This window comes from Dendrobium catenatum, unplaced genomic scaffold (assembly GCF_001605985.2).
Source record: "Dendrobium catenatum unplaced genomic scaffold, ASM160598v2 fragScaff_scaffold_1256, whole genome shotgun sequence".
In the NCBI taxonomy this organism is placed as follows: domain Eukaryota; kingdom Viridiplantae; phylum Streptophyta; class Magnoliopsida; order Asparagales; family Orchidaceae; genus Dendrobium; species Dendrobium catenatum.
In genome coordinates, this window is record NW_021319718.1 from 499,136 (window position 1) to 524,787 (window position 25,652).

General features: G+C 35.8%; 2 protein-coding genes across 2 annotated transcripts; both read left to right on the forward strand.

Moving 5' to 3' along the window:
- The first annotated feature begins 11,488 nt into the window (after positions 1-11,488).
- On the forward strand, positions 11,489-12,181 carry LOC110104892 (RNA-binding protein 12-like). The gene has a single exon (XM_020834174.2). The coding sequence runs from the start codon at positions 11,561-11,563 to the stop codon at positions 11,921-11,923; it is 363 nt and encodes a 120-aa protein (XP_020689833.1). The 5' UTR covers positions 11,489-11,560; the 3' UTR covers positions 11,924-12,181.
- Positions 12,182-19,592: 7,411 nt separating this feature from the next.
- Positions 19,593-20,422, forward strand: LOC110104887 (protein app1-like). Its single transcript, XM_020834170.2, has one exon. The coding sequence runs from the start codon at positions 19,593-19,595 to the stop codon at positions 20,316-20,318; it is 726 nt and encodes a 241-aa protein (XP_020689829.1). The 3' UTR covers positions 20,319-20,422.
- The last annotated feature ends 5,230 nt before the right edge of the window (positions 20,423-25,652 follow it).

Genomic DNA, 25,652 nt, shown 5'->3' on the forward strand with positions numbered 1-25,652 from the left:
ATATATTTTTAAATTTAATATAAATAATTTATACGTAATTAAATAATAAAAAATTGCTCCAAATAAAAACTTAATAACCCAAATTATAAAAAATATTTTTTCATCATAGAAATTTCTAAAATGACAAAGAGAAAGCAGTGTTAGCACACTCAAACGATACTGACGATGTTATCGGTGGTCAGAAAAGCAGTACAGATACCTGTGGCCAGAGCATGTTCTCTGTGGTTGATTAAATCCACACCGTTCATCCTAAACTAACTCATTCTCTTTACTTATAGTCTTATATATACAGCTCAAGTGTAATTAATACATACATAGATGAATAAAATACAGAAAAACATTATACCTGTTTTTCCTTACTGTTTTACTGTTATACTAAACCCTTTACAGGTTATCGGTTTTCAAACAGTAGTCAAACAAATTTGGGAACGCTGACTGGCCCTGACTCAAAAGCAAAGTCGCTAGAAAGTCGGAGTGGAACCAGGAAGAGCTCAGGATGGAACAATTATTATGTCTTCCGACCGGATGCAGAGGAACATTCGGTTTTAGACAAAATAGCGCCTATACCGAGGTGTACCGATTTACGAAATAAAAGTTCCTCAGGATGAGCAACTGTCTACCCTGGAATTTTTTTTCCTTAAGAAAATAAATATAGTTGCCCAAATTTTAAGAAAAAAATTATTTTCTATTTCCTACATAAGAGTATGCCATTCAAAATCTTATTTTGTCTGCCTAAAAAAAAAAAAAAAAACTGATTCAAAAGCTGGCCCAAACATACCCTAAGTGTATTAAGAGGTGGTTAACTATCAAAGTTAATTGGATTGCACGAGATTTTTCCTTATCACCCTCAGATTTAGGCTTTCTTTGGGACGGCTTTCTTACAACTTTTTGAAGCAGAAAAAGCTACTTCAAGAAACAGTAAGAAAGCCATCTCAAAAGAAGCTTTAGACTTGTTTATGGCATATGAACCCCGCTATTCCAGGTGACTACAGGTGCTTCTTGAAACCTGCTTATGGCGCTGTCTTCTTCACTCGATGCTCCAGCCTAAGAATAACGGAGAACAGAAACGTAACCTGTTTGCTCACACCTGCCAATTCTTTAAGAGAAAAATATATCTATCATACAAGAACCGATCACCCTCTCAACTCCTTGACACCATTAATTTATTTTATAAAAAAACCAAAAAAAAAAATCTAATTAAATATGAACCACACATCAACAGTTTAAACTTTTAATTATATTCTCTAATGTTAGGGAATACGAGGAATAAACACCTCATTGACGAAACAAGTAAGAAAGTAAAATCAACAGAAAAATAAATGACATCAGGATTTAACATGGTAAAACCCAAAATATGAAAAAATCATTGAGCCACACCACACCAAGAAATCAACTATAAAAATTTGGAGAAACAATTACAGATCTCGCTGCTCTCTCACTCTCTCCTTCGATCATTCTATATATTCTCACATTCACCATTCTAAATATTTACATACTTAGAAAATACAATAGAAAGTAAGTTATTATCCCCAAAGAATGCAACCCTTGAGAAAAATGAGTAAAAGAATTGTTCAATCCGTTTCACAGTTCTACGGCGCCAGTTTGGGGGCACTGCGGGCCTGTGGCGCCCAATCTCTATTTGATAATATAGCAACGCTCAAACACTTAGCGTTGAGGCACTCAATTTCTATCTTGATTCCCGCTGTGGAGTCATATCTCGACCGCTGCGGTGCTCTCATCTATGTCATTGAGCTTTGGACCTCTTGAGAACACATCATCGGGGTGCTCGGGTACATAGGGCCAGGGCATTGTATGAGGGGGAGGGGGGAATTTTCGAGTGCAAAACACCCTATCCCAACCAGAGGATAAATCTCTCACACCCAACAATGTACATGACAAATTTTGAGGTCAAAGATAACAGAACAACCCTACTGATCAACACAGGGGCAGATCTACATGGGGGCCCTGTGGGTATGGGCCACCACTGGCCCATTAACATAAAATATATGTGAATAAAGTCCACATCACAATCATGTTAAATTTCAGACCTCCACTAGCCCGTTAACAAAAATAGAGGAATAAAAGCCCACAACGCTAATTTAAGAGCAAAAGGTTTCCCTAGGATTTGAACTCACACCTCTTCTAAGAGCCCAAGTATCCATTGGACTCTATATTTAAATCCAATATAATACCTGCCTATGTAATTATTATAACTTTTTTAATAAAATTAATACTTAAATATTTAAAGTGAAATAAATTAATTATAAATTTGTGTCTAATACAACTAATAAAATATAGAATTTTGTATATTATTAAAAATAAATATTAATATTTTTTAAGATAAAAATATTACTTAAATATGAACTAATATTTACAAGGTCAAAAAATAATCTAAAATCTATTAAGAGTAACTTAAAATTCATCAAATTGTTCCCCCGCTAATAAGAATTTCTAGCTCCACCTCTGAATCAATACAATCAGATTTCACATAAAACATGTAATTAGATGATAATTACAACAGATTAAAAAAGCAAATTAATTTGATCCATGTAAGGGGACCCCTGAATTAATTAATATGGTCAGTCCATGGTGGTTGTGACATTTTAAAATACTAATAAAATTACTTGTAAATCTAGATCACGAGCTTAATAATATTTATTTAACTAAAAAATAATTAATGATGTACATTATAGGTGTTTAATGTCATTTGATAGATCTCTTAAAATAAATATAGTACAAATGGTACTAAAGATAATAATCATGGCGGATTTAAGAGGAAATGAGAGGATTCTTGCTCTTCTTAAATTTTTAAATGGGGTTTGTAAACATGTCATAAAAGTCTTCTGCATTTGTTTATCCAATACCTAAATACTTATATTTAATCATTTTCACTTTTAATTCCTAAATTAAATTAAAGCATATGCATGAAAATATATTTTTTATTTTTTATACGCCAACAAAAATTACCTCTGATTTGGCATGAATCTCAAAGCATATCTGAATTGGAAACTTGAAACTTAAATTTTGGATCATACAATGGTCAAATTAAATGCCTCAATTAGACGAACCCAGTGACTCTGAAATTAGTTTAATTCGAGCCCAAATAGATTCAAATAAAGGGATTGAAGCATATTTGAATGCTCTAAAATATTAATTAAATAATCAAATAATATTCAAATAAGACATGCTTATTTTCAAATCGAGTGGCTCGACGAGACTACGAATCCAATGAGCTCAAGATCGACTAATTCTGACATCATCAAGACACTTAAATGTTTGACAAACGTTTCATAATAAAGGGAATAAGCATAACCGAATGATGAAACACTCCGAATTTTTTTCAGATCTTCTCCATATTTACAGGGCATGCCATTATCAAAATTTATAAATAGTCTCTCTCTTCTCACGTTAAAGGGGGAAGGGACTTGAGAAGGCTTCGACCTTGGGCTAGAGATTAAGAGAGGTATAAGGCTTAAAGAATTACAGAGTTCCACCCCGACTTCACTACCAGTGAACCCTCGCCACCACTTATAAACCTTTCCTGATCATCAACGTCAAGCCTTCGTCTGGCCACCACCACCAGGTCTACCTTAGACCAATGTCGTCTGACAATAGTTCTTTTGACCTCCGTCGTCAGCTGACTATGATCATTTCGGCCATCATCGCCCACCTTTTATGGTCCCTTAGTCCACTATCATCGCCCGACTACGGTCCCTCCGACCATCGTCGCCTGCCAACTACGGTCCCTACAACCTCCATCGCCCATCAATTACAGTCCTTGCGACTTCCGTCACCTGCCGACTACGGTCCCTCCGACCATCCTCACCCACCGACTACTGTTCCTTTGATCTCTATCATTCGAGATTGGTCCCCTCTACCTTAGTCGCTTGACTACGACCCCTCTGATCGATGACCTCTATCGCCCAACTCCGATCCTACCGACCAATCGAACATGCCAACATTCTTTTAAAAACAATTATCATATCACTGGATTCTTTTAACTCCCACCATATAATGTGCTCTATATTATGCATATTTGCTACATTGAGTCAACTGTCAAGGCCTTCCCTCTAAGGAAGAGCATCATTGGTAATCAACCACAAACACCATTAGAGTCATTTTAATTAGGTCAAACCCTGTGGTTTTTCCACTTTTCTTATGTTCTACGTAAAATTTTTGGTGCCTCTTCTGACGTGTGCACCCTCTCTCATCTATTTGTGTGTTGGATTTTCATACGAAGCTAGCATGCTAAACTCTATATCTCTCCATCGTCATGGTTGTTCAAGTTCTCCACCGTTTTAAATAAATTAATATTAGTGATATTTTTTATGTGATTTAGATAATTAAATGTTACAAGTACATATAAAGATTCATATGTAAGATATATAAGAAATACAAATATATAAAATATTTGTAACCTTCATAGAAAGCTATCAAAAAATGACATTAATTCTTGAAAGAAGACTTTGTATTTCTTTGCTCGAAAGAATATTTTTGGAGCTATATCATTGGATGCGGATGCTCGGACTTATCCAGGTTAAGAAGGTCATCAATGGACACTTTGTATCGGGCAATGCTTCCCATTGTATAGCAAATTAGCATACGGTTTGTGCAAAGGAGGTCAAGCCAAGACTAGTGGTGTAAATGAGTCTAGCGGGGCTCAAGTCATTTCTAACTCGAGTTTGAGTTTGATTAATAATTAAGAATCCGTTTGGGACGGATACAACCTTTTGTAAAGGTGGTTGAAAAGCTGCTATGAAGAAAATATGTTTTTTTAAAGCTGCTTCTCAGAACAAAAATTCCTTAAAAAAATGTGAAAAAAACTGTTGTAAAATAGAAACTATGATTGAGGCTTTAAAAGCAAACCAATACGAAAGTTGTCCCAAACAAAATCTATGTTCGAACTCGCTTTAAAATTTAACTTTATCAGTTCAAGTTGCATCACAAGAAAACTGGTTTATTATTAAAGAGAGAATACCATTCTTGTTGCATCTTGGAATATTCGAGGCAGCAGAGAAATTTAAAGTTTAACGTCTTAGTTTTGTACGAGGATCCAACCACTACAGGAAAATCACTCATTTCCGACGGCCTTTTCCGGCGGCTTTGTAATTTTCTGGGGGTTAAAATTCCGCCGGTAAAAACGGCCTTTTCCGACGCTGGAAAATAAATTCCGGCGGTTTTTTCCGGCGGCAAATTATTCCGGCGGTCTTAAACCGCTGGTTAAATTAAAAAAAATAAAAAAAATCCTAGCGTGCCACCCCCCCGCCTCACCGCGACCGCCACCCACGCTCTCGCGCTATCGGCTCCACCTCCTGCGCAACCAGTGCCACGCTAACATCCCCGCGCTCCCGCTCCCGCGATGCCGGCGCCGCCCTGCCACTCCCGCTCCCGCGTCGGTTGTGAGATTCGAACCGCGGTCCTTCGTGTAGAATTTCAAGTAACCGACCGAAAGCTAAATGTGTAAATACGTTTTTTTTTTGTCAATATTTTTTATTTAAACTATATTCTGACCATAAATAAATTATTTTTTAATTATAAAAAATGGAACTAATTAATTTAAAATAAAAATTAATACTTAATTGTGAATAAAGTCCACATCACAATCATGTTAAATTTCAGACCTCCACTAGCCCGTTAACAAAAATAGAGGAATAAAAGCCCACAACGCTAATTTAAGAGCAAAAGGTTTCCCTAGGATTTGAACTCACACCTCTTCTAAGAGCCCAAGTATCCATTGGACTCTATATTTAAATCCAATATAATACCTGCCTATGTAATTATTATAACTTTTTTAATAAAATTAATACTTAAATATTTAAAGTGAAATAAATTAATTATAAATTTGTGTCTAATACAACTAATAAAATATAGAATTTTGTATATTATTAAAAATAAATATTAATATTTTTTAAGATAAAAATATTACTTAAATATGAACTAATATTTACAAGGTCAAAAAATAATCTAAAATCTATTAAGAGTAACTTAAAATTCATCAAATTGTTCCCCCGCTAATAAGAATTTCTAGCTCCACCTCTGAATCAATACAATCAGATTTCACATAAAACATGTAATTAGATGATAATTACAACAGATTAAAAAATCAAATTAATTTGATCCATGTAAGGGGACCCTTGAATTTATTAATATGGTCAATCCATGGTGGTTGTGACATTTTAAAATACTAATAAAATTACTTGTAACTCTAGATCACGAGCTTAATAATATTTATTTAACTAAAAATAATTAATGATGTACATTATAGGTGTTTAATGTCATTTGATAGATCTCTTAAAATAAATATAGTACAAATGGTACTAAAGATAATAATCATGGCGGATTTAAGAGGAAATGAGAGGATTCTTGCTCTTCTTAAATTTTTAAATGGGGTTTGTAAACATGTCATAAAATTCTTCTGCGTTTGTTTATCCAATACCTAAATACTTAATTTGCTATTGCTATTGAACCTTTGCCTGATCATTACCGTCGAGCCTTCGTCTAGCCACCACCGCCACGTCTACCTTAATTTGCCCAATGTCGTCTGACAAATAGTCCTTCTGACCTCCGTCGCCACATACTATGATCATTCCGACCATCATCGCCCACCTTCAATAGTTCCTTAGACCACTATCACCGGCCGACTACAATCCCTCCAACCATCATCGCCCGTCGACTACAGTCCCTACAACCTCCATCGCCCATCAATTACAGTCCTTGCGACCTCTCTGTCACCTGCCAACTATGGTCCCTCCAATCATCGTCACCCGCCGACTAAGGCTCCTTTGATCTCTATCACCCGAGATCGGTCCCCTCTATCTTAGTCGCTTGACTACGACCCCTATGATGGCCTCCGTCGCCCAACTACGATCCTACCGACCAACCGAACATGCCAACATTCTTTTGAGAGCAATTATCATATCGTTGAATTCTTCCAACTCCCACCATATAATGTGCTATATATTATGTATATTTGCTAAATTGAATCAAGGCCTTCCCTCCGAGGAAGAGTATCATTTGTAATCGACTACAAATAGCATTAGAGTCATTTTAATTAGGTCAAGCCTTGTGGTTTTTCCCATTTTCTTACTTTTCTATGTAAAATTCTTGATGCCTCTTATGACTTGTGCACCCTCTCTCATCCATCTGTGTTGTGGATCTTCGTATGAAGCTAGCACACTAAACTCTATATCTCTCCATCGCCATGGTTGTTCAAGATCCCAAACAGTTTTCAATAAATTAATATTAGTGATATTTTTTATGTGATTTAGATAATTAAATGTTACAAGTACATATAAAGAGTTATATGTTAATATACAAATATATAAAAAAATTATGGTTTGTACATGAATATACATTTTTAAAATATTAAATTAATAAAAGTATTCAAATAAATAAGCTTAAAAAGTCAATGTGGATTATATTTATTTTAAAGGCTAAAATTATAAATTTAACAAAAATTATTTATTATTTCTTAATAGATCTTTTTTAGGTTAAAGACAATTAAATTCATTATTAAAATTAATTATATTTTAGCATATTAGCATACGGTGTGTGCAAAGGAGGTCAAGCCAAGACTAGTGGTGTAACTGAGTCTAGCGGGGCTCAAGTCATTTCTAACTCGAGTTTGAATTTGAATAATTAATTAAGGAACCTTTTATAAAGGTGGTTGAAAAGCTTCTATGAAGAAAATTAGTTTTTTTGAAGTTGTTGTAGAAATATGGTTCTCGGAACAAAAATTTCTTAAAAAATGTGAAAAACCTGTAGTCAAATAGAAACTATGATTGAGGCCTGAAAAGTAAAGCAATAAGAAAGTTATCCCAAACAAAGCCTATGTTCGAGCTCGTTTTCAAATTTAACTTTACTAGTTCAAGTTGCATCACGAGCAAGCTGATTTGTTATTAAAGAAAGAATACCATTCTTGTTGCATCTTGGAATATTCGTGGCGGCAGATAAATATAAAGTTTAACGTCTTAGCTTTATATGAGGACCCCACACACAATTGGATAAGAGAGAGGGTGTACCATTCATAAGAGACCAAGATTTCTATGTGAAAAATCCTAGAAAGAGGAAAAACCACGGGGCCTAGTACTCCAATTTGAATGAATCAACAATCATTTATAGTTGATTACAAATGAGGCCCTTCATTGGAGGGAAGGCCTTGGATTGATGTAAAAATTCTTATTCAAGAATTCATAATAACATGATAAAAAGAACAAAAATTAAGCAAGAAATCATAAGAAATGTTGCGTTCAGGAGTATTCACGACGGTAGAGAAATATAAAGTTTAACATCTTAGCGTTGTACGAAAATCTGGCACGCAAACAGATAAGAGAGAGAGGGTGCGTCATTCACTAGAGACACCAAAATTTTTTATGTGGAAAACCACCCCTGAAAAAAGGGGTAAAAAACCACGGGGCCTGGCCCATTATAAATGAATCCACTAGTATTGTAGTTGATTACAAATGAGGTCTTTACTCGGGGGAAGTCCTTAGCTTGATGTACGTATTATAGAGTACATTACATAGTGAGAATACAAAGCATCAATGTTGATGTGTTAGTTTGGTCTGAAGGACTGTAGTCGGTGTGCGATGTAGGTCGGAATTAAGGACGTCCGTAGTCGGTAGGCGATGGAGGTTGGAAGGACTGTAGTTGGCGGGCAATGTAAGTAAGAAGGACTGTAGTTGGCGAGCGACATAAGTCTGAAGGACCGTATTCGGTGGACAACAGAGGTCAGAAGGACTATAGTCGGTGGGCGACGTAAGTCTGAAGGACCGTAGTCGACGGACGACGGAGGTCGGAAGGACTGTAGTCAGTGGGCGACGTAAGTCTGAAGGACCGTAGTCTGTGGACGACGGAGGCTGGTCGGAAGGACTATAGTCTGACAATGGAGGTTAGAAAGACGGCGTCTGGTAGAAGTCCATCAATGGGAAGAAATCAAATATCAGATAGATGTCTGGTGAAAGTCCGACAATTGGATGAAGTCCAGCGTCAGGTAGAAATTTGGCGAAGAGCGGAGGTCCGACGTCGGGTAGAAGTCGACGTCAGTTGGTGGCCGAGGAGAACTCCAACGTTAGATGATATTTGGGGAGAACTCCGATGTTACTTGAAATTATGCTGAAACATCGACATTACGTGGAAGTCAGACAGGAATTCCCACATCACTTTGAGGTCAAGTATAATTTCGGCGTCGAGCAGAACTCCAGCGTTGTTCGGAAGTCCGGCAGAATTCCGGCGTCGGGCAGAACTCTTGCGATGGTCGAGGAGTTATTCCCTCCTATCATTCTCTTCTCCTTCTTTTCTTCTTCCTTCTTCTTCTTTCTTGCTTCCACCCCCTCACATGAGAAATGAGATGTCTATTTATAGAATTTTTTGGAGTGGCATGACCCGTAAATAGACGAGAGATCAGAGGCAAATATGGAGTGGTCGGATGGACGGCCGATATTGAATCCCTTGATCGTGCACCGTTCGTCAGACATTTAAAGGTCTTAATCATGTTGGAATTCAGAGATCTTGGGCTCGTTGGATTCGTCTCGTCGAGTTGCTCGATTTGACTATAAGAACGTCAAATTTGGAAACCGTTTGGTAACTCGAATTATGTTTTGAACTTTCCAACAGTGCTTCGGGTCCTTGATTTGGACACATTTGGGCTCGGATTGAGTTGAATTTAGTGTCGTTGAGTTCATATTTCCGAGACGCTCAGTTTGACTATGAGTTTACTAAAATCAGAGTTCAGGTGATCCCTAATTTAATTTTTGAAGTTTCCGGCTTGATTTTGCCTCGAGATTCGTGCCCGATCAATAATTTTTTGAGGATATATCAAGAAATAACTTGATAACGAAGTGAGATATACCATTTAAATATTTGTAATAGCTTTTTATATATTACAATTATTGAAATATAATATATATTTTTAGTGTATTTTTTAAACAAATCAACTTATTAGTCATTTACAAGTTGAACTTCAATTAGCTCACGAGTTAGCTTTACTCAAGTACACCTCTGAACGAGACTAATTGTTCAACGAAAAGGAATGATGAGAAGAGGCACGAGAGATAGTTTGGTCTTATCCTGCAATGGGATTAGCTCTGGTCTTAACTTGAAGCATCATGAAACTTTAAAGCAATTAATCTTATTTTTTTATTAATTATGGGAATATAAATATCTATTGAAGTAGACATATATAATTTAGAAAAAATAATAATAAATTTGAAATGATAACCTTATTATTATGTTGATTTTATTAAATTTTTATAATATTATTATTTATTGCATCATCCAATTCGACTCTGATTCGACCAATCAAACTATGAACCTCTCCTTCTTCCATGTCCGATCCAATTCTCACAACCTTGTCATTTTCCGTTGCAAAGCCTAAAATGAATACAAGAAGTGTGAACTCAAAGAAGGGAAGACCTAAATTTTTTTTTTTTTAAGGCGGGGACAAAAAAACAAATGACTTAATCATTAAAAATAATAATAATAATACTTTAAGAAATAGAGAGAAGATTACCTCACTAAATTGGCAACATCTCTTTAAATAGTCGCTATGAGTTCCTCTTACGTCCACATACTTATGATATTACGTTTTAGCTCTATTCTTTATATATTAATTGCTATAACTTTCATATTTTTTATTATGAAATAAAGCCAGGCAAAAATTGTGTTAGATTCCACACTAATGAGGTCGACCTGAAGCTAGATTCAACTATAATTTCATCTGGAACGACTTTCTTGTTGCTTTTTAAAATAATTTTTTAGTAAAAAAATTTTAATTTTTGCACTAAAAAACTTAAGAAGCAGTAAGAAAATAGTCCCAAACAAAGCCATAGTCTCAAAAGAGATTTTGGATTCATCTAGGATGTTTTTCTTATTGCTTTTTAAAATTATATGTTATAAAGAAAAGAAATTTTTGAAGCATTTATAGAAAGAAGCTTATTAGTGCAAATATTTTTTTTGAAATCAACAAAAAAGAGTGGCCAAATAGAAGTTTTAATTGCACTTTGAAAAATAAAATAGTAAGGAAGCTATCTTAAACAAAATTTTTATTTAATTAAGCATATATATCATGTCTTTGACTAATATTTGTTCAACTTTGTCATGCATCAGTACCAACATTATAATAACAAAACTGGCCAATAAAGAATAAAAATACTAACCTAATCCATAAATAAAAAAATTATGAGATAAACTCATCAAAAAAATTCTACTCTCAAAAGCCCACCGACCAGTTCATCAAAGTCATAGGGATGATAACACAGTGACAGGAGCCTTCTTCCTCAAACCGGCTTAGAAGCCAGGGAAGATGAACTAACAATGACAGTAATATCATAAATATATTAGCCCCCACAACGTAACTATTAACAAAGCCTGTAAATAGTTAGATAACCAACTAACCACCTACCTCTGGATGACCACTATACCCAAAGCTCCCTACACTTCACATCATCTCCTTCTGCCAATCGCTATAAAAATAACAAGTTAACATCAACTTCTTCATCAACCACATACAATTAAGCAACCCTTAGTCTCTCCTCTCCAGTTCCCTTTTCTCTTTTCCTCCATGGCTCACTCAGTTCAGTACTTCTTCTTCTTCTTCGTGACGCTCGTCTTGCTCGAAAACTCAGTATGTTATGGGGCGCGCCATCTCCTCGACTCGCCGGCCCCTGCGTCGCCGCCTTCTGCTTCGACACCGGCCACGCCGGCCTTACCTACCGTTCCAAAGCTTGCGACGGTTCCGCCGTTCCCCACCATTCCATCAATCCCCGGCATCCCCACCATCCCCACCATTCCAACCATTCCAACCATTCCAAACTTTTCACTGCCTCCATTCCCTTCCATTTCTGGACTTCCTTTCAGTATTCCCAACAATATTATTCCCAATTTTCCATCCATTCCTTTCCTCTCACCACCACCTGGTAAGTGAAAGCCCATACGATCGAGACATGTTGGGACCGTCTATGGTGTTACAGTTGCAGTTGGAGCACAGTACTGAAGCTTTCTTCAGTTGTTTGCTAGTAGGGACGTTTGATCTTCTATAATGTGTGGTTGTTTTGCTTATACTGTTCTGAATAATGGTGTTTGGTTGTTTTACGTGGTAATGGTCTGCGCATTTATCTAAATTGTTGCTTATTTTTGTAATGTTATAATATATGTTTGCTCCATCTATGTTGGATTCTATGTTGGTGAGGCTTCCTTCTGGTTTGGTTATGCTCTATTTTATTTTGTTGAAATGGATTTTGTTCTATTATAATTTTGAAGAAAAAGAATTTTCGCTGCAGTTTAATAGAATTGCGATCGAGTATAACACAAAAATAATAAGTATTTTGATTGGAAATTCTTATCAAATTAATAAAGAGTGATCATCGAGGTTCTTAGTGCAGGATTGCAAACTAAGTGGATTGAGGGAGATGATCAACGTTCAAAAGTTTAATTAGCATCTAACAATTAAGAAGCTTAATCATGATAATGAAAATATTATTAAAATTAATTAAAATTATTTAAATGATGCATTAGTTCTTGTAATTCTAATAAGTGATAATATAAATATAAATATAAATTTAATATTTTTTTTATTAATTGTAATTTCTACTCAAATTGGTACAATAATTATTTATGACTTAACGGTCGAGCGATTTGATTATTTATTTTCACAGGTTGATCCTAGTTATTTACAAACTTGGTTTCACAATCAGAGTGAATCAATTTGAGGATTGGTTTACAATCTTATATGTTCAACCACTAGATTCGATCCGACTTTCACAATCATAATCTTCATAATAGGATTTGAGGTTAGGGTTTTTAAGGAATTTCTAGGCAGTGCAATATATTAGAAATTAATTTAAAATAAGTTTTTTCTTGAAAATTTGAGTGCAATAAAAAAAAATTGATGTAGCACTAATTTAATTTCAAAATCTTAGAAGTTACCTCTTAATACTTTTACCAACCAAATTAAATGACAGCAAATTTGTATTACATGCAAACATATTGGAATATCAGAAAAAGAACCCAAAAATATCCAAGGAGGAGAAAAGGATAACAATGCATAAATGAAATGGACAACAGGCATTCTATTTAAGAACTTTAGAGGATCAAAATTTAACACATGAGAGCCACTAATATTAATGAGGAATTAGATCACTTTAATACAAATCTATATCCAACTAGTAAACCTTTCAATGTGTTATAATGTAAAGGACAATTCGGGTATTGATGTTCGTGCATGGACTGGCTTCAGAGTTCATCTGATTCTGAATCTGATTTTTTGGAATCTTCTGGGGACGACGATCCTGGTAACTCTTTTAATGTGTTACGTGACAAACCTCTTGTCTCCGTTGCTTCTCGTGGTAGGTCACGGGGGAGGGGCCGTCGTGGTCGCTGATGGTTATTGTGGCTCCTCATTTGGTTTCTTTTGGCTGCACATTGGATATATTGTTCTGTTTTTGTGTGGTTGCTCTCGACGGTTTCTTTTGGTGTGGTTGTTCTATCAGTTATGTTATGGACGATGAGGAAGCAGCGCTGCTGCAAGCTGCAAGCGTCGTGGATGGCCAGGGTTGATGAGCAACCTGGGTGGTCCGTTGTGTTGGTTGTTTCTCTCTGTTGGTTTTGCTGTGCCCCATGGATGGCTCCTCCCTGGCAACCCGATGATGGTCTGAGTCCGCGCCTTTGGAGCCCTTTTCATTTTGGCCTTTTTTTGGGCCTTTGCCGTTCCTTTTGTAAACTAATGCTATGACCCTATTTGGGGTCTTTCATTGTAACCTTTCTTTTTTAATATATTCTGGTTTTTGGAAAAAAAAAATCCAACTAGTAAACCTAAAAAAATAAAAAAATTTAGAACGGTTATCTCTTATCATGAGAATCAAAAGCCTTCGTAATATCAAATTTGACATAATAGAACTTTGGATCAATTGTGCGATGAAAACATCTAAGTAATTTATTAGCAAGTACACATTCTCCTCAAGAAATTTTTCATATATAAACACGTCATAGATATTACGTAGGAGAAATGATATGAGAAGTGAACTTCTTCGAGCCTTTCAACAAAAGTTTCACCCACAATATTGTTGAAAAATATAATAAGGTGATGTGTTTTTGTGGTTTTAGATAGAATTTGATGCTTTGGAGTTTAGATGAGAGCGAGTCATAGCTTTGACTTGCCTTGAAAAACTTCAATTGTAAAAATAAAATTAATACATAACAGGGCCAGGAATACTCTATGAGGGGCTGGAGAAATCAATGGTGAAATCATTGATTCAAAGCAATTTGTCATCATTTGAGAAATCCATGATAATGTAGTTATAAAAATCACTTAAAATTAAAGTTGATGCCACCAAGAGGATTGAGGATTGCTATGAAAATCTTTGAAAATGAGCATTGATCTCTTGAGAGATCATCATCAGACTAAACAAGATCATGATTTGTATTGAGAGACTTCATGACACTGAAAGACTTCTCATTTATCTTGCTGAAAAAATTTGAGGTAGATTAACTTCGCCAGAAATGAGAGTTCGGCCCTCTCCATAGTACAAAAGTTCTTGTTGAAAACGATAAGTTGCCCACATTATGTATATTTTATTTTCTTTTTTTCAGATTTTGTTGCTTCTGTATAAAAAATTGGTATCTGAACTAATTAGTTCATTCATCCAGGATATAAAGTGGTTTAAATTAATAAACTTATGATCATGTCAGTAAAAAGCACTTTGAAGCCTTGATCTTATATCAATAAAATGGATGGTAGTGGGAAGGGTAATTGAGCTGGAGATGGAGCTTGCTTGTGTTGAATTGAAAGAAGAGGGTTGATCCTTTTTGTGTACTGATTTATGTACACTGATAGAGGCTATTTTCTGTGTGAACTCTGATTCTTTTGAAGTATATGTGTCCTTTCAAGTAAAGTATTATCAAATTAAAGTATCATTCTCATTAGGATGAGAATTGAACTAAGTTCACTCTAGTATTGTTTATATGAATTATCAAATTTAATTTATCTATAGAATTATAAAGGATTGCTAATGCAAGCTATCACTACAGGAAAATCACCTATTACCGGCGATAATTTCATGCAGTTTTGATACATGTTCCAGCGGTTTGTAAAATTTTTGACGGTTTTCTGGCGATTTATAAATCGCCGGAATAAATCGCGCATGAATGAAAACCAACGTCCATTTTCCGGTGGTTTTCCAGCAGCTAAAACAGCCAGAAATTAATGATATCAAAATTGTGAATAAACCGCCAGTAAATTTCGACGCGAAAACCGTCGGTTCATTACCGGCGAGAAGAAACCTCTGGTATGTCTGGCGGCCAATCCGACGGTTAGCTGCCAGTTATTATATTACCAGCGACAATTAAAAAAAACTGGCTACAACTTCAAGCCATATGGTATCGAAGATTTTGGCGGCCAAACCACTAGTTGGCCACCGAACCTATAGCATTTGTAAAAAAAAAATTGACATCCCCCTTATTTACACCAATTTCTACTATTACTTGCACACAGTTCAAAATATATACAAAACAATTTTGATTTCCAAAATTAACATAATAGTTAATATGTAATAACAATACACAATCAATAGATATATTTACACATAACCAGAAACAATTATTTAAACAAATAACATTGCATATGTTCCAAAATGAACATAATATAGAATTTCATATGCTTGGTACCATAAAACATTGCAGGTCTCACCACCATTTTATAGAATTTTCCCTTAAGTTTGAGGGGGTCATTTCTATCACACAACAAGCCCGAAGCATTCATCCACTTCAACCATCCAATTTGATTTCTGTTGATGATATCCCCTTCTATTTCACCTTCACTCTGAACAAGAGATTCAATATATCTAAAACATGTACTCGTATTAATGACTTGATCGCCCAAAGTCACAATCCCCTCACTAAGTGTATTACTACTAGAATTACACTCCATATATTCATGTTTTAGATCTACGCAAACGAAAACTTTTAGACTCTAAGATTGACGTCCTCCATAATTCAAGTTTACCTTCAACTCCCTCTCTAGTCTTATCAACATTAAAAAATAATATCATCATAAAAAAAAAGGTATAACCTCATGCAAATGTCTATTGAGAACATCCATGACTAAAGCAAAATGATATGGTCTTAAGGCTTTCTCAAAATCAACCTTTAGATTGAAAGGTTGATCTCCATAATTGAAGTTTACCTTTAACTCCCTCTCTAGTCTTATCAAAAAGAAGAATATCAACAACAACAAAAATTAACCAGGCTGGTTCATCCTCTTGCAAATGTCTACTAAGAAGATTCATGACTAAAGCAAAAAATAAGGAGATGCATGGAGGACATCACCTTCAGGGGTGTTCGGTCACCGGATTGAGGGCATCGGGGGCGAGGCGTGGGCGGCGTTTGGCGGTCGGAGTTCTGTTGACGAAACAAATGCACTTTGGTGAGGGCGAGGGCGAGGACGAGGGCGCGAGCATCTGGATGAAACAAATAAGCAATGTGAAGAAAAAAGGAAGATGGGCGGGGAGCAGCCAATTTTATGGCCATTTCCGGCTGTTGTAACCACCGAAAAAATTTCACTTAAAAATGACTGCTAATTAACCACCTGTAAAAGTTGCTGCCCAAAGAAAATACCGGTCATATTTCTAGAGATTTAGTGTTTAATGTCGACGGTGGAACGGCCGGTTAATAACGGCGGTCAAACTGCAAGTTTAACTGTCGGCGGTCTGGTATTTGACCACCGGTATTCAACGAAATTCCTGAAGTGTATCCGCTATAGTTTTGAAAAGAAAATTCTATGACTAAGGGACTTTGGACCTACGATAGTTAAAAACTTATGATTACAAATGTTAGATTTCTCATAATATTATTGTAAATTAGAGTATAAATTCTCCTCATTTTTGTTAAATTCGTTGGAGTGTCTATTTAAGATCTCTCAACTACAGTGATTATAACTCCTTAAAATTTCAGGACTCTATCCATAATTTATTTACATATGATAGAATTTCATTTTAAATCCCTTAAGTATTCCTCTACTCTTCCATCGAGGCTGAAGATCACAATGAGTTTTAAGTTTATGCAAGGTCTATACATAAATCAGATCTAATATTATGCAAACAAGATTTCTGACATATAATAAGCCTAGAGTAATATTTTAGATAGACATAGAAATTAAACTAAATAAAATACAATTCATTTCAAAATAAAACAAAAGCACAAGAGCTAAGTTCATGACAAACATCATCAGGAAGTTCTTCACAACACAATTATAGACTCTCCTTCTATTATACTTGACTTCCTATTGTTGCACCCCCCCTCTCTATCTCACTCCAAACTTTTCTTAAACTAATTACAAAATGAACAAATGGCCAGTCCCCTCCCTCAATTGGGACAAAACTATTTATTTTTTTTTTGCAAATAATAGAACTGGCATTGCGACTTTGACCTGGATAGTGTTGTTGATCGAGCTACTAAATTGATGTGTCAGTTCATCAATCATCGCATCAGTTCACCAGTCCAACTGTCAGTAACTTTCACTCGTTGCATCACTGTGGCAATTTGACACTCCCTTTAAGGTGCCTTAAGTCCTTGCTCATTGTCTTGGTTTCAACTCTTTACTGCTACAACGCTACTTTATTGTCCTTCAGCACTGATGATAATTATAGCGTTGCGACACTCTATCTGTGTTGTCGCGGTGCTCCTTCAATTATATTTATTTTTATTTCTTTCCTCCGTAAAAAAATAGATTTGGATAGATTCTTTATGAAAATAAATATAATTTAGATTATCCGTTTAAGATGAGAGTTTTTATCATATGTGAGAGAGGGAATGAAAATATGGAGGTTGGAGTTAAATGTAATGGTGTTGGCCTAAAGTAAGAGTGGATGAAATAAAATAAAATACAAAGATAACCAAGATAACACATAGAATATCTCTCATAGAGGAAGGCATCATGCTACCACCAACATATGTGAAAGAAACCAAACAAGAAAATTTTCATTCATTTATCATTCAAGACTAAATATATGTAGTTTATTTATATAGGGTTACAAAAGAAAAAAAAAATAATTCTTTTTATCGACATAATCAAATATGGAAGAAGATTGAAAAAAAGAATCCAAGTTTTTAATTTTTTTGACTATGGTGCCCTCGCCCCCGTTCTTTCGTATGCTAGGGTTTTCGCCCTTTTAGGGCTTTTTCCCTAGCCGCCTCCGTTTCTTCACCGGCGGTACGTTTTCTATGGCAAAAAAATTGTTAGATCCTGGTTTTCTAGCGGGTAAGCGTTCTAAATCCTTCAAAGACGTTTTATCTGGTTCCGATGAGTCGAAGGGATTTCCGGATTTTCGTATTTCTTCGATTCGTGGTATGCCGGCGCTGTGGTTTTCTGAAGATGAGTTTTTGTATCTTGCTAAGCCATTTGAGTTTGATCTGATGGGGAAATTTCCCCTTAAACGACCGGCGTTAGATTCTATCCATAGATTTTTTTTTTCAATTTGAAATTAGCTGGGGATTTTTCTGTTACTCTGTTGGATCAAGCTAATGTGTTAATCAAGCTTTCCAATGATCTGGACTATGTTAGGGTTTTTGCTCACCATTCATACTTTGCTTTTGGATGTTTTATGAAAGTCATAAAATGGTCCCCTGTTCTGGATTTGTCGGAGGAATCTCCGATCGTCCCTGTTTGGCTTTCATTTCCGGGTTTACATCCTCACCTTTTCTCTTCCCGGATCCTTTTTGGGTTGGGTTCGGTTTTTGGACGCCCGATTCAAACTGATAATGCCACGGCTTCTGGATCCTGTCCCTTTGTTGCTCGTGTTCTTGTTGAAATTGATGTTACGAAACCTTACCCCGATTCTGTTTGGTTGGATCCGGAGAAGTTGGGGTATGTGCAGAAAGTCGTTTTTGAGGGTATGCCTAATTTTTGTCATATGTGCAAAACTTTGGGTCATAAGAAATTGGATTGTCATAAGCTTGTTTCCAAATTGTCTTCGGTTGATACCTCTGTCCCCCTGGCGATTCCCTGTGAGAATTCGGGTATTCTTGTTTTTTCCTGTCCCGAATAGTATGCCTGTTTGTGATAATATTGGCGGGAATGATGTTTTAGCTTCGGACCAAGGAGTTTTAGTTTGTGAATTTAATGTTAATGCTTAGTTGGTTGTTGTCGTGCCATCTGTGGCTGGGGAGGTTGAGGTCTTGCCCGCGGTTGATTGTCTGGTTAGCTCGTCTGATGCGTTAGTTACTCCTGTTATGGCTGTGATGAATGTGGTTGGTGCTCCTTCGGAACATTTTGTGCCTCCTGTGGAAGTACTTAATGGTAATAGCCCGGCTGTGGTTGAAATCACTTTCGATACGTTGTTGTCTCCTAATGCCATTCCTTTTATTCCTGGGTGTTTGGTGGACGGTTTTGGTCATACGGATGTGAATGTGGACTCTCCGGCTATTGTTATAATGCCGGAGTTGGTGGCTGCTCCGAATAATGCTACGACTTTTCCTGCTGGCGGTTCACCTGTTTTGGATGTTGTGGTGTCAAATGTGTGTGGTCTGTTAGGACACACCCTTAAAATCCAGATCTCTATTATTCTCTCCTTACCGATGGCCGCCACTCTCTTCTTCTACTAATGCTCTACTCATGCATAGCTCTTGCCTTGCTTAGCAACTCTACTTGCCATGGGAAGCAACTTCTTCTCGGCACTCCGACCGCTGATCAGCTACCGCGGACCATTCTGACTCTACCATCTCTCCCTTCGCAAGCCTCCTTGCCGTCGAAGCCCTCCGAATCTTATCTTGTACTGCCGCCCATTCCATCCATCGCCACCATCCTTCCCATTCCATCCATCCCCGTCATCCCTACAGTCCCGCCAATTCCGGCCATTCCCACCATCCCGCCCCTTCCCGCCATCCCCACAGTCCCACCAATTCCGGCCATCCCCTCCATCCCGCCTCTTCCATCCATCCCCAGCATCCCAACCTTGCCAGCTATCCCCACAGTCCCGCCAATTTCGGCCATCCCCTCCATCCCGCCTCTTCCATCCATCCCCACCATCCCACCCTTGCCGGCCATCCCGCCCATTCCAGCCATCCCCACAGTCCCGCCAATTCCGGCCATTCCCTCCATCTCGCCTTTTCCATCCATCCCCACCATCCCACCCTTGCCAGCAATCCCGCCCCTTCCAGCCATCCCCACAGTCCCGCCAATTCCGGCCTTCCCCTCCATCCCGTCTCTTCCATCTATCCCCACGATTCCACCCTTGCCAGCCATCCCGCCCCTTCCAGCCATTCCCACAGTCCTGCCGATTCCGGCCATCCCCACCATTCCAAGTTTCCAAAGCAGTGAACTTGAATGATATAAATATATTTGAAGCGATGATTTTGTTTGGGTTTGATATTTGAAATTTTCATGTATGTTGTTCTAGTTGCAATTAGCTTAATATATCGTTGTTACAAGCTACTTTTTTACTTTGTGTATATTATGTATTTTTTATATTTTTTTTGTTGATATTATAATGCAAAATCAAGCTGTAAAATATACAATAATGGTCAACATATGAGCAATTTAAAGTAATTATGGTGTTAGATAAATCTAGCCTCAATAATTTTTGTGACAACCCTATCATCATCATTGTTGAAGTTCGAGAAATTTAGGTTTCATTTGGGACGATTTTCTTATTGTTTTTTAAAGCATTTTTTCAATAAAAATTTTAAAATTTTAGGAAGCAATAAAAAAGCCGTCCGAAATGAAATCGTGAGCTTCATTTGGGATAGCTTTTAACCTATTTTTTTAGATGATTTGAAAAAAAATTATATATTAAAAAGCTGCTTTAGATAGTTAAAAAAAAAAAAAACAATTTAAAGTAATTATGGTGTTAGATAAATCTAGCCTCAATAATTTTTGTGACAACCCTATCATCATCATTGACGAGGTTGGAGAAATTTAGATTTTATTTGGGACGACTTTCTTATTGTTTCTTAAAATATTTTTTCAGTAAAGAAATTAAAATTTTAGAAAGCAATAAGAAAGCTGTCCCAAACAAATTCATGAGCTTCATTTGAGATATTTTTTTATCATTTTTTTAGCTGATTTGAAAAAAAAAAAAGTATATTAAAAAGCTGCTTTAGATAGTAAAAAAAAAAACCGAAACTAAGCCTTAGATCCCAAAAATTCAAAATGTATCATGGAGGCAAAAAAATATGAAGATGTGGCTAAGGATTTATAAAATATAAATTCACTAAATTGCTGCTTACAAATTTCTCTGGCTGGAAGTCTGCTAGTGATATTCTTACACCCAATATTTTGAGGGTTTGATCAAATAGAAATATCACAATTAGGGGTGTCAATATTTGACACGACCCGAAAATCCGACCCGAACCCGATCCGAAAATTTCGGGTTAGGGTCAACCCAAACCCGAAACGGGTCTGGTTCGGGTTCATCATTTCGACCCGTTTCAAAAATCGGGTCGGGTTCGGGTTAACCCTTTGACCCGACAACCCGAGATTGACCCGACTTTTACCCATTTTTTACCCGAAAAGAGGAGATAGACCCATTTTTGACTCGAAAATTAGCCATTTTTTTGTTGGAAACGGGTCATTCGGGTCGTGTCAGGTTGACCCGGACCCAAAGCAGGTCGGGTTCGGGTTGACCGAATAGTGCCGGGTCAGTTTCGGGTTCGACCCGTACCAGACCCATGACCCGAAATTGACACTCCTATCACAATAACAAAACAACAATAATAAGCCTTCATCTCATTATATGTTCAAGTACATGAATTTTTTTCTTTTCATTGTGTACTATTAAGAGTCAAATTATCATTTAGATCTACTAAAATATATCTTTTTTAATACTTTCGAACCAACTCTTTTCGGTCTAACTTTGTACATTAAAAATAAAATTTTATGTCCTTCTAAAATTCTTATATGTACTAGACTAATTTTTTTTAAAATTTTTTCTCTTTTTTCTCATATTCAAATAATTACATAGAAATAAAAAGAAAATTAAAAAGTCTTTTGTGCATGTGTGGGCTTCAAAAAACTTGTCACCATGATTTTAATATAGAAGGATTGCTCATTTTTAACCAATGCACTTTATAAAAACTATGAAGACTAATGAAATATAGCTGGGCTAAATTGGCAAAGGTTTCGCCCTAATCAATCAATGGGGTTGATTAGGGTTTATTTAATGTTAAGAGATTGAGATTTGCTATAAACTAACTCGACATAGTTAATTATATCAATAGTGTGATATCAAAGAGTATTTTTAATTAAGGAATAGTATAGTACTTAGAGAGAATTAAAAGATGATCAATGCTTTGGGTATCTAATGATGATAAAGAGAATAAGAAAGATCAGTATAATGTGATATTCTATATGAATAATTAGGTTTCGTTGGGACAATTTTAGACTACTATTTTTTTCTGCTTTGAAGATGTTTTTGTACTAAAAAGCAACTTTACAGCACAATAAACAAAATCGTACCAAAATAAGCCTTAATTCAATCATTTTGAACCCCCCCCCAAAATTAATGAGTTTGATTAGGTTTTATTTTATTTTAAGGAATTTATATTTATGAATGCACAAGCTCCATAGTTAACTATATTCATATGAGATACTTAGGAATAATCTTGATTAAAAATGACATATTACTTACTTTTAAGAGATGATATTAAAGGTCAAGTTCAATGATATAGATATCTAGCAAATATGTGAGATTCAATTAGAATAAGTCAAGGTGTAATCCTATAAAAGAAATTATCAATATATCGAGGACAAAGGATCTAAGGATAAATCCAAATTTAGGACTTAGGCTCAAGAGAAAGGTGGGCTAACCTAATCAAGACCTCATACTTTAGTCATTCTTAATTTTTAAGTTCCGTTATCAGTGATGATTGTTGGCCTAATCTAATTTAAGAATTTGTCTTAGTAATTATAGTTTATGTTATCCAAAGGAGACCAACTATTTCTTGAGGGAAAAATGAGGAATAAAAATTTTCTCCCCTAAAGGATACTTACAATATATGGAAATGGACTTGATCAAATAAAAAAAAAAATCTATCAAATTAAGATATCACTTTTTTATCACTTTTAGGGAAGATGAAAAAATACCAAACTCAAAATCATTAAAAATAGATGTAAAATAAAGGTTACTTACAACTTTCATAACAGGAGCGACCGACGAAGAAGTCCCGGAAGACTTCATCACTCTTCTCTTCCTTCTCCATTCTCTTCTTCTATTTCTTCTCTTCCCCGACAAGCAAGTGGAATGAGGTAGGGGTATAGGGGTGGTGAGGGATATTTATATAAAAAATATTATTCGGTGCCCATGCCACGACACCCAACTTCTTAGCGTTGATGTGTTGCATGTCTATCCTATAGTTACTGTAAAACAAATACTGCGATGTCGCGACGATTCCTGGCTCTGCAGCGCACTTGATAGCACAGTCGCGGCGCTTCATACTAGATCCAAATTTTCATTTTTTAAATAAACTCATTTTAAGAATTTTGGGTTATTACAGGTATCAAGACCTAAGTTAAGGTCTAGGGTTCTAGTGTGCAAGTTTGATTGTGAGTCCACCTTAAATCTAATTTATTTTATATGCCATTTAAGGCTAACTATAATTAATGTATATGTTTTGCTACCTTAGGATGATTTAAGCTAGGTCATAAAGTGAAAAATTAGTCATCGTCTTCATAGGTGGATTATTAACCAAGTTCTTAGTATAGAATTGATGCTTCAAGATTAGAATCCTTCTTTAATAGGAAAATCCATTATTATTAATGAAGTTGTGATTGCATCAAATATATGCCAATCTAAGATTAGGCTTATCTTTCAATGAAATTGACCACGCCAAGGATGGGGTTGACCTAACACAAGTTGATTGTGCCAGACAAGTCTACTAGCTTCAATTGATAATTTCTTCCTCTTTCACATCTCTGCTCTCACCTCTCTCGCATTTTCCGCCTCCGCTTGGCTAGGGCTTAGCCTCTTTTCCTTGGGTTTGTTCGTGATTTTTTGTCTTGATTTTCCTCCCTTTTCTAATAAAGAGTTTCAAAGAAGATATCAAATCTTTCACCATACATGTTATAGAAAGAAAGAACTAAGATTATTGTATATGTGAGTTTACTACTATTTTTGTTTCATTCAAAAGAAGTTCAAGCAAAATGCATGCTGATGATAAAAAAAATACACCATACCCTGATTATGAGGAAAGTATTGAGTTCTAAAGTTAAAATTGTTGTTGGTACCAATTTTTCAATGCCAATTTCATTAGTTGAAATCCACTTTAAATCTGTCATTCAAATTATGCAAAGCTTTTGTCTCAAAAGCTAACATCATAACATTCCACTGGAAAGAAATGGCAACATTCAAGATATGCAATAGAGAATAGAAAATAAATTTTTTTTCAGGATTACAAACAAAGAAATAAAGATGAGTCTCCCTTGAGGATTTCAAACTATTAAACTGAGACTCCCTTGAGGAAATTAAGTGAATGAAAATAATTAAAAAAATATTGTGTACTTAAATGAATAATCATAACTTAGTATAAATAAACTATCGTATCACTATTAGGATAAAATAAGTATATTAATAATTGCATGATTCTCTTAATGTCATAATATCATTATTGTAAATGAACAATATTGAGGTTAATTTAATACATAAAATAATAAAAAAGGGAAATTTACATACATACCACTATATACTATCCTATTTACATATCTAACACCCTAAAATTTAATATTACATACATACCACCCTATATTATTTTAATATCAAATATACCACTCATATTTTCTTCCTACCACTCATATATTTCATTTCTACCACTCATATTTGATATGAAAATGAATTATGGGTGATATGTATGTAATATTAAAGTTTTAGATGTTAAATATGTAAATAGAATAGTATAAGGTGATATGTAAGTAAATCTCGATCCCTAAAAAAAAAATATTGTGAAATTATGAAACCCACTACCAATATTTTTTATTGGAAAATTGAGGGCATAGGCCAAATTCAATCAATATAATAAAGAACACAACCCAAAAAGAGAGTAATTACAACTCATATACATTTGAAGAAGAGAAATGAGCTATCAGAAAGGGAGAAATTACTAGGTGCAAAGTCCATACGTATCTCTATATTCGGACATGTACTTAAAAATTGACACGTGCAGTGTACTTTGGTTGCACTTTTTTGTGCGCTTTTGAAAACAGAGAAGAAATGATATCTAGATTAAAGAATGAGTTGGCTGTGAGACCTCGTTCCTTTGCTGTAGCTGCTGGAAAAAGTGATTTTTTCCCAGGATCGGCCGGGACGATAGTGAGATCGTCCAGGCCGATCAGTGTATTGAAAACAATTGATTTCTGGAATGTTCTCTGGAGTGATTTCTGGACTGAATCGTCCGGGACGATAGTGAGATCGTCCAGGCCGATCTGCACTTTGAAAACAATTGATTTCTGGAATGTTCTCTGGAGTGATTTCTGGACTGAATCGTCCGGGACGATAGTGAGATCGTCCAGGCCGATCTGCACTGTAGAAAATATCGTCCTGAGAATAGTTCTGGGAGTCGTCCAGGACGATCCATTTTGGCCTGATCGTCCCGGGACGATGTGGCGATCGGCCGGGCCGATCCCACTAATGATATAAGAAAATGAGCTCGTTTTGAGGAGAGAGAAAACATTT

Excerpts from the sequence above, each read along its gene's own strand:
- LOC110104892 (XM_020834174.2), top strand. The coding sequence starts at position 11,561 with ATGGCTCACTCAGTTCAGTACTTCTTCTTCTTCTTCGTGACGCTCGTC.
- LOC110104887 (XM_020834170.2), top strand. The coding sequence starts at position 19,593 with ATGCTCTACTCATGCATAGCTCTTGCCTTGCTTAGCAACTCTACTTGC.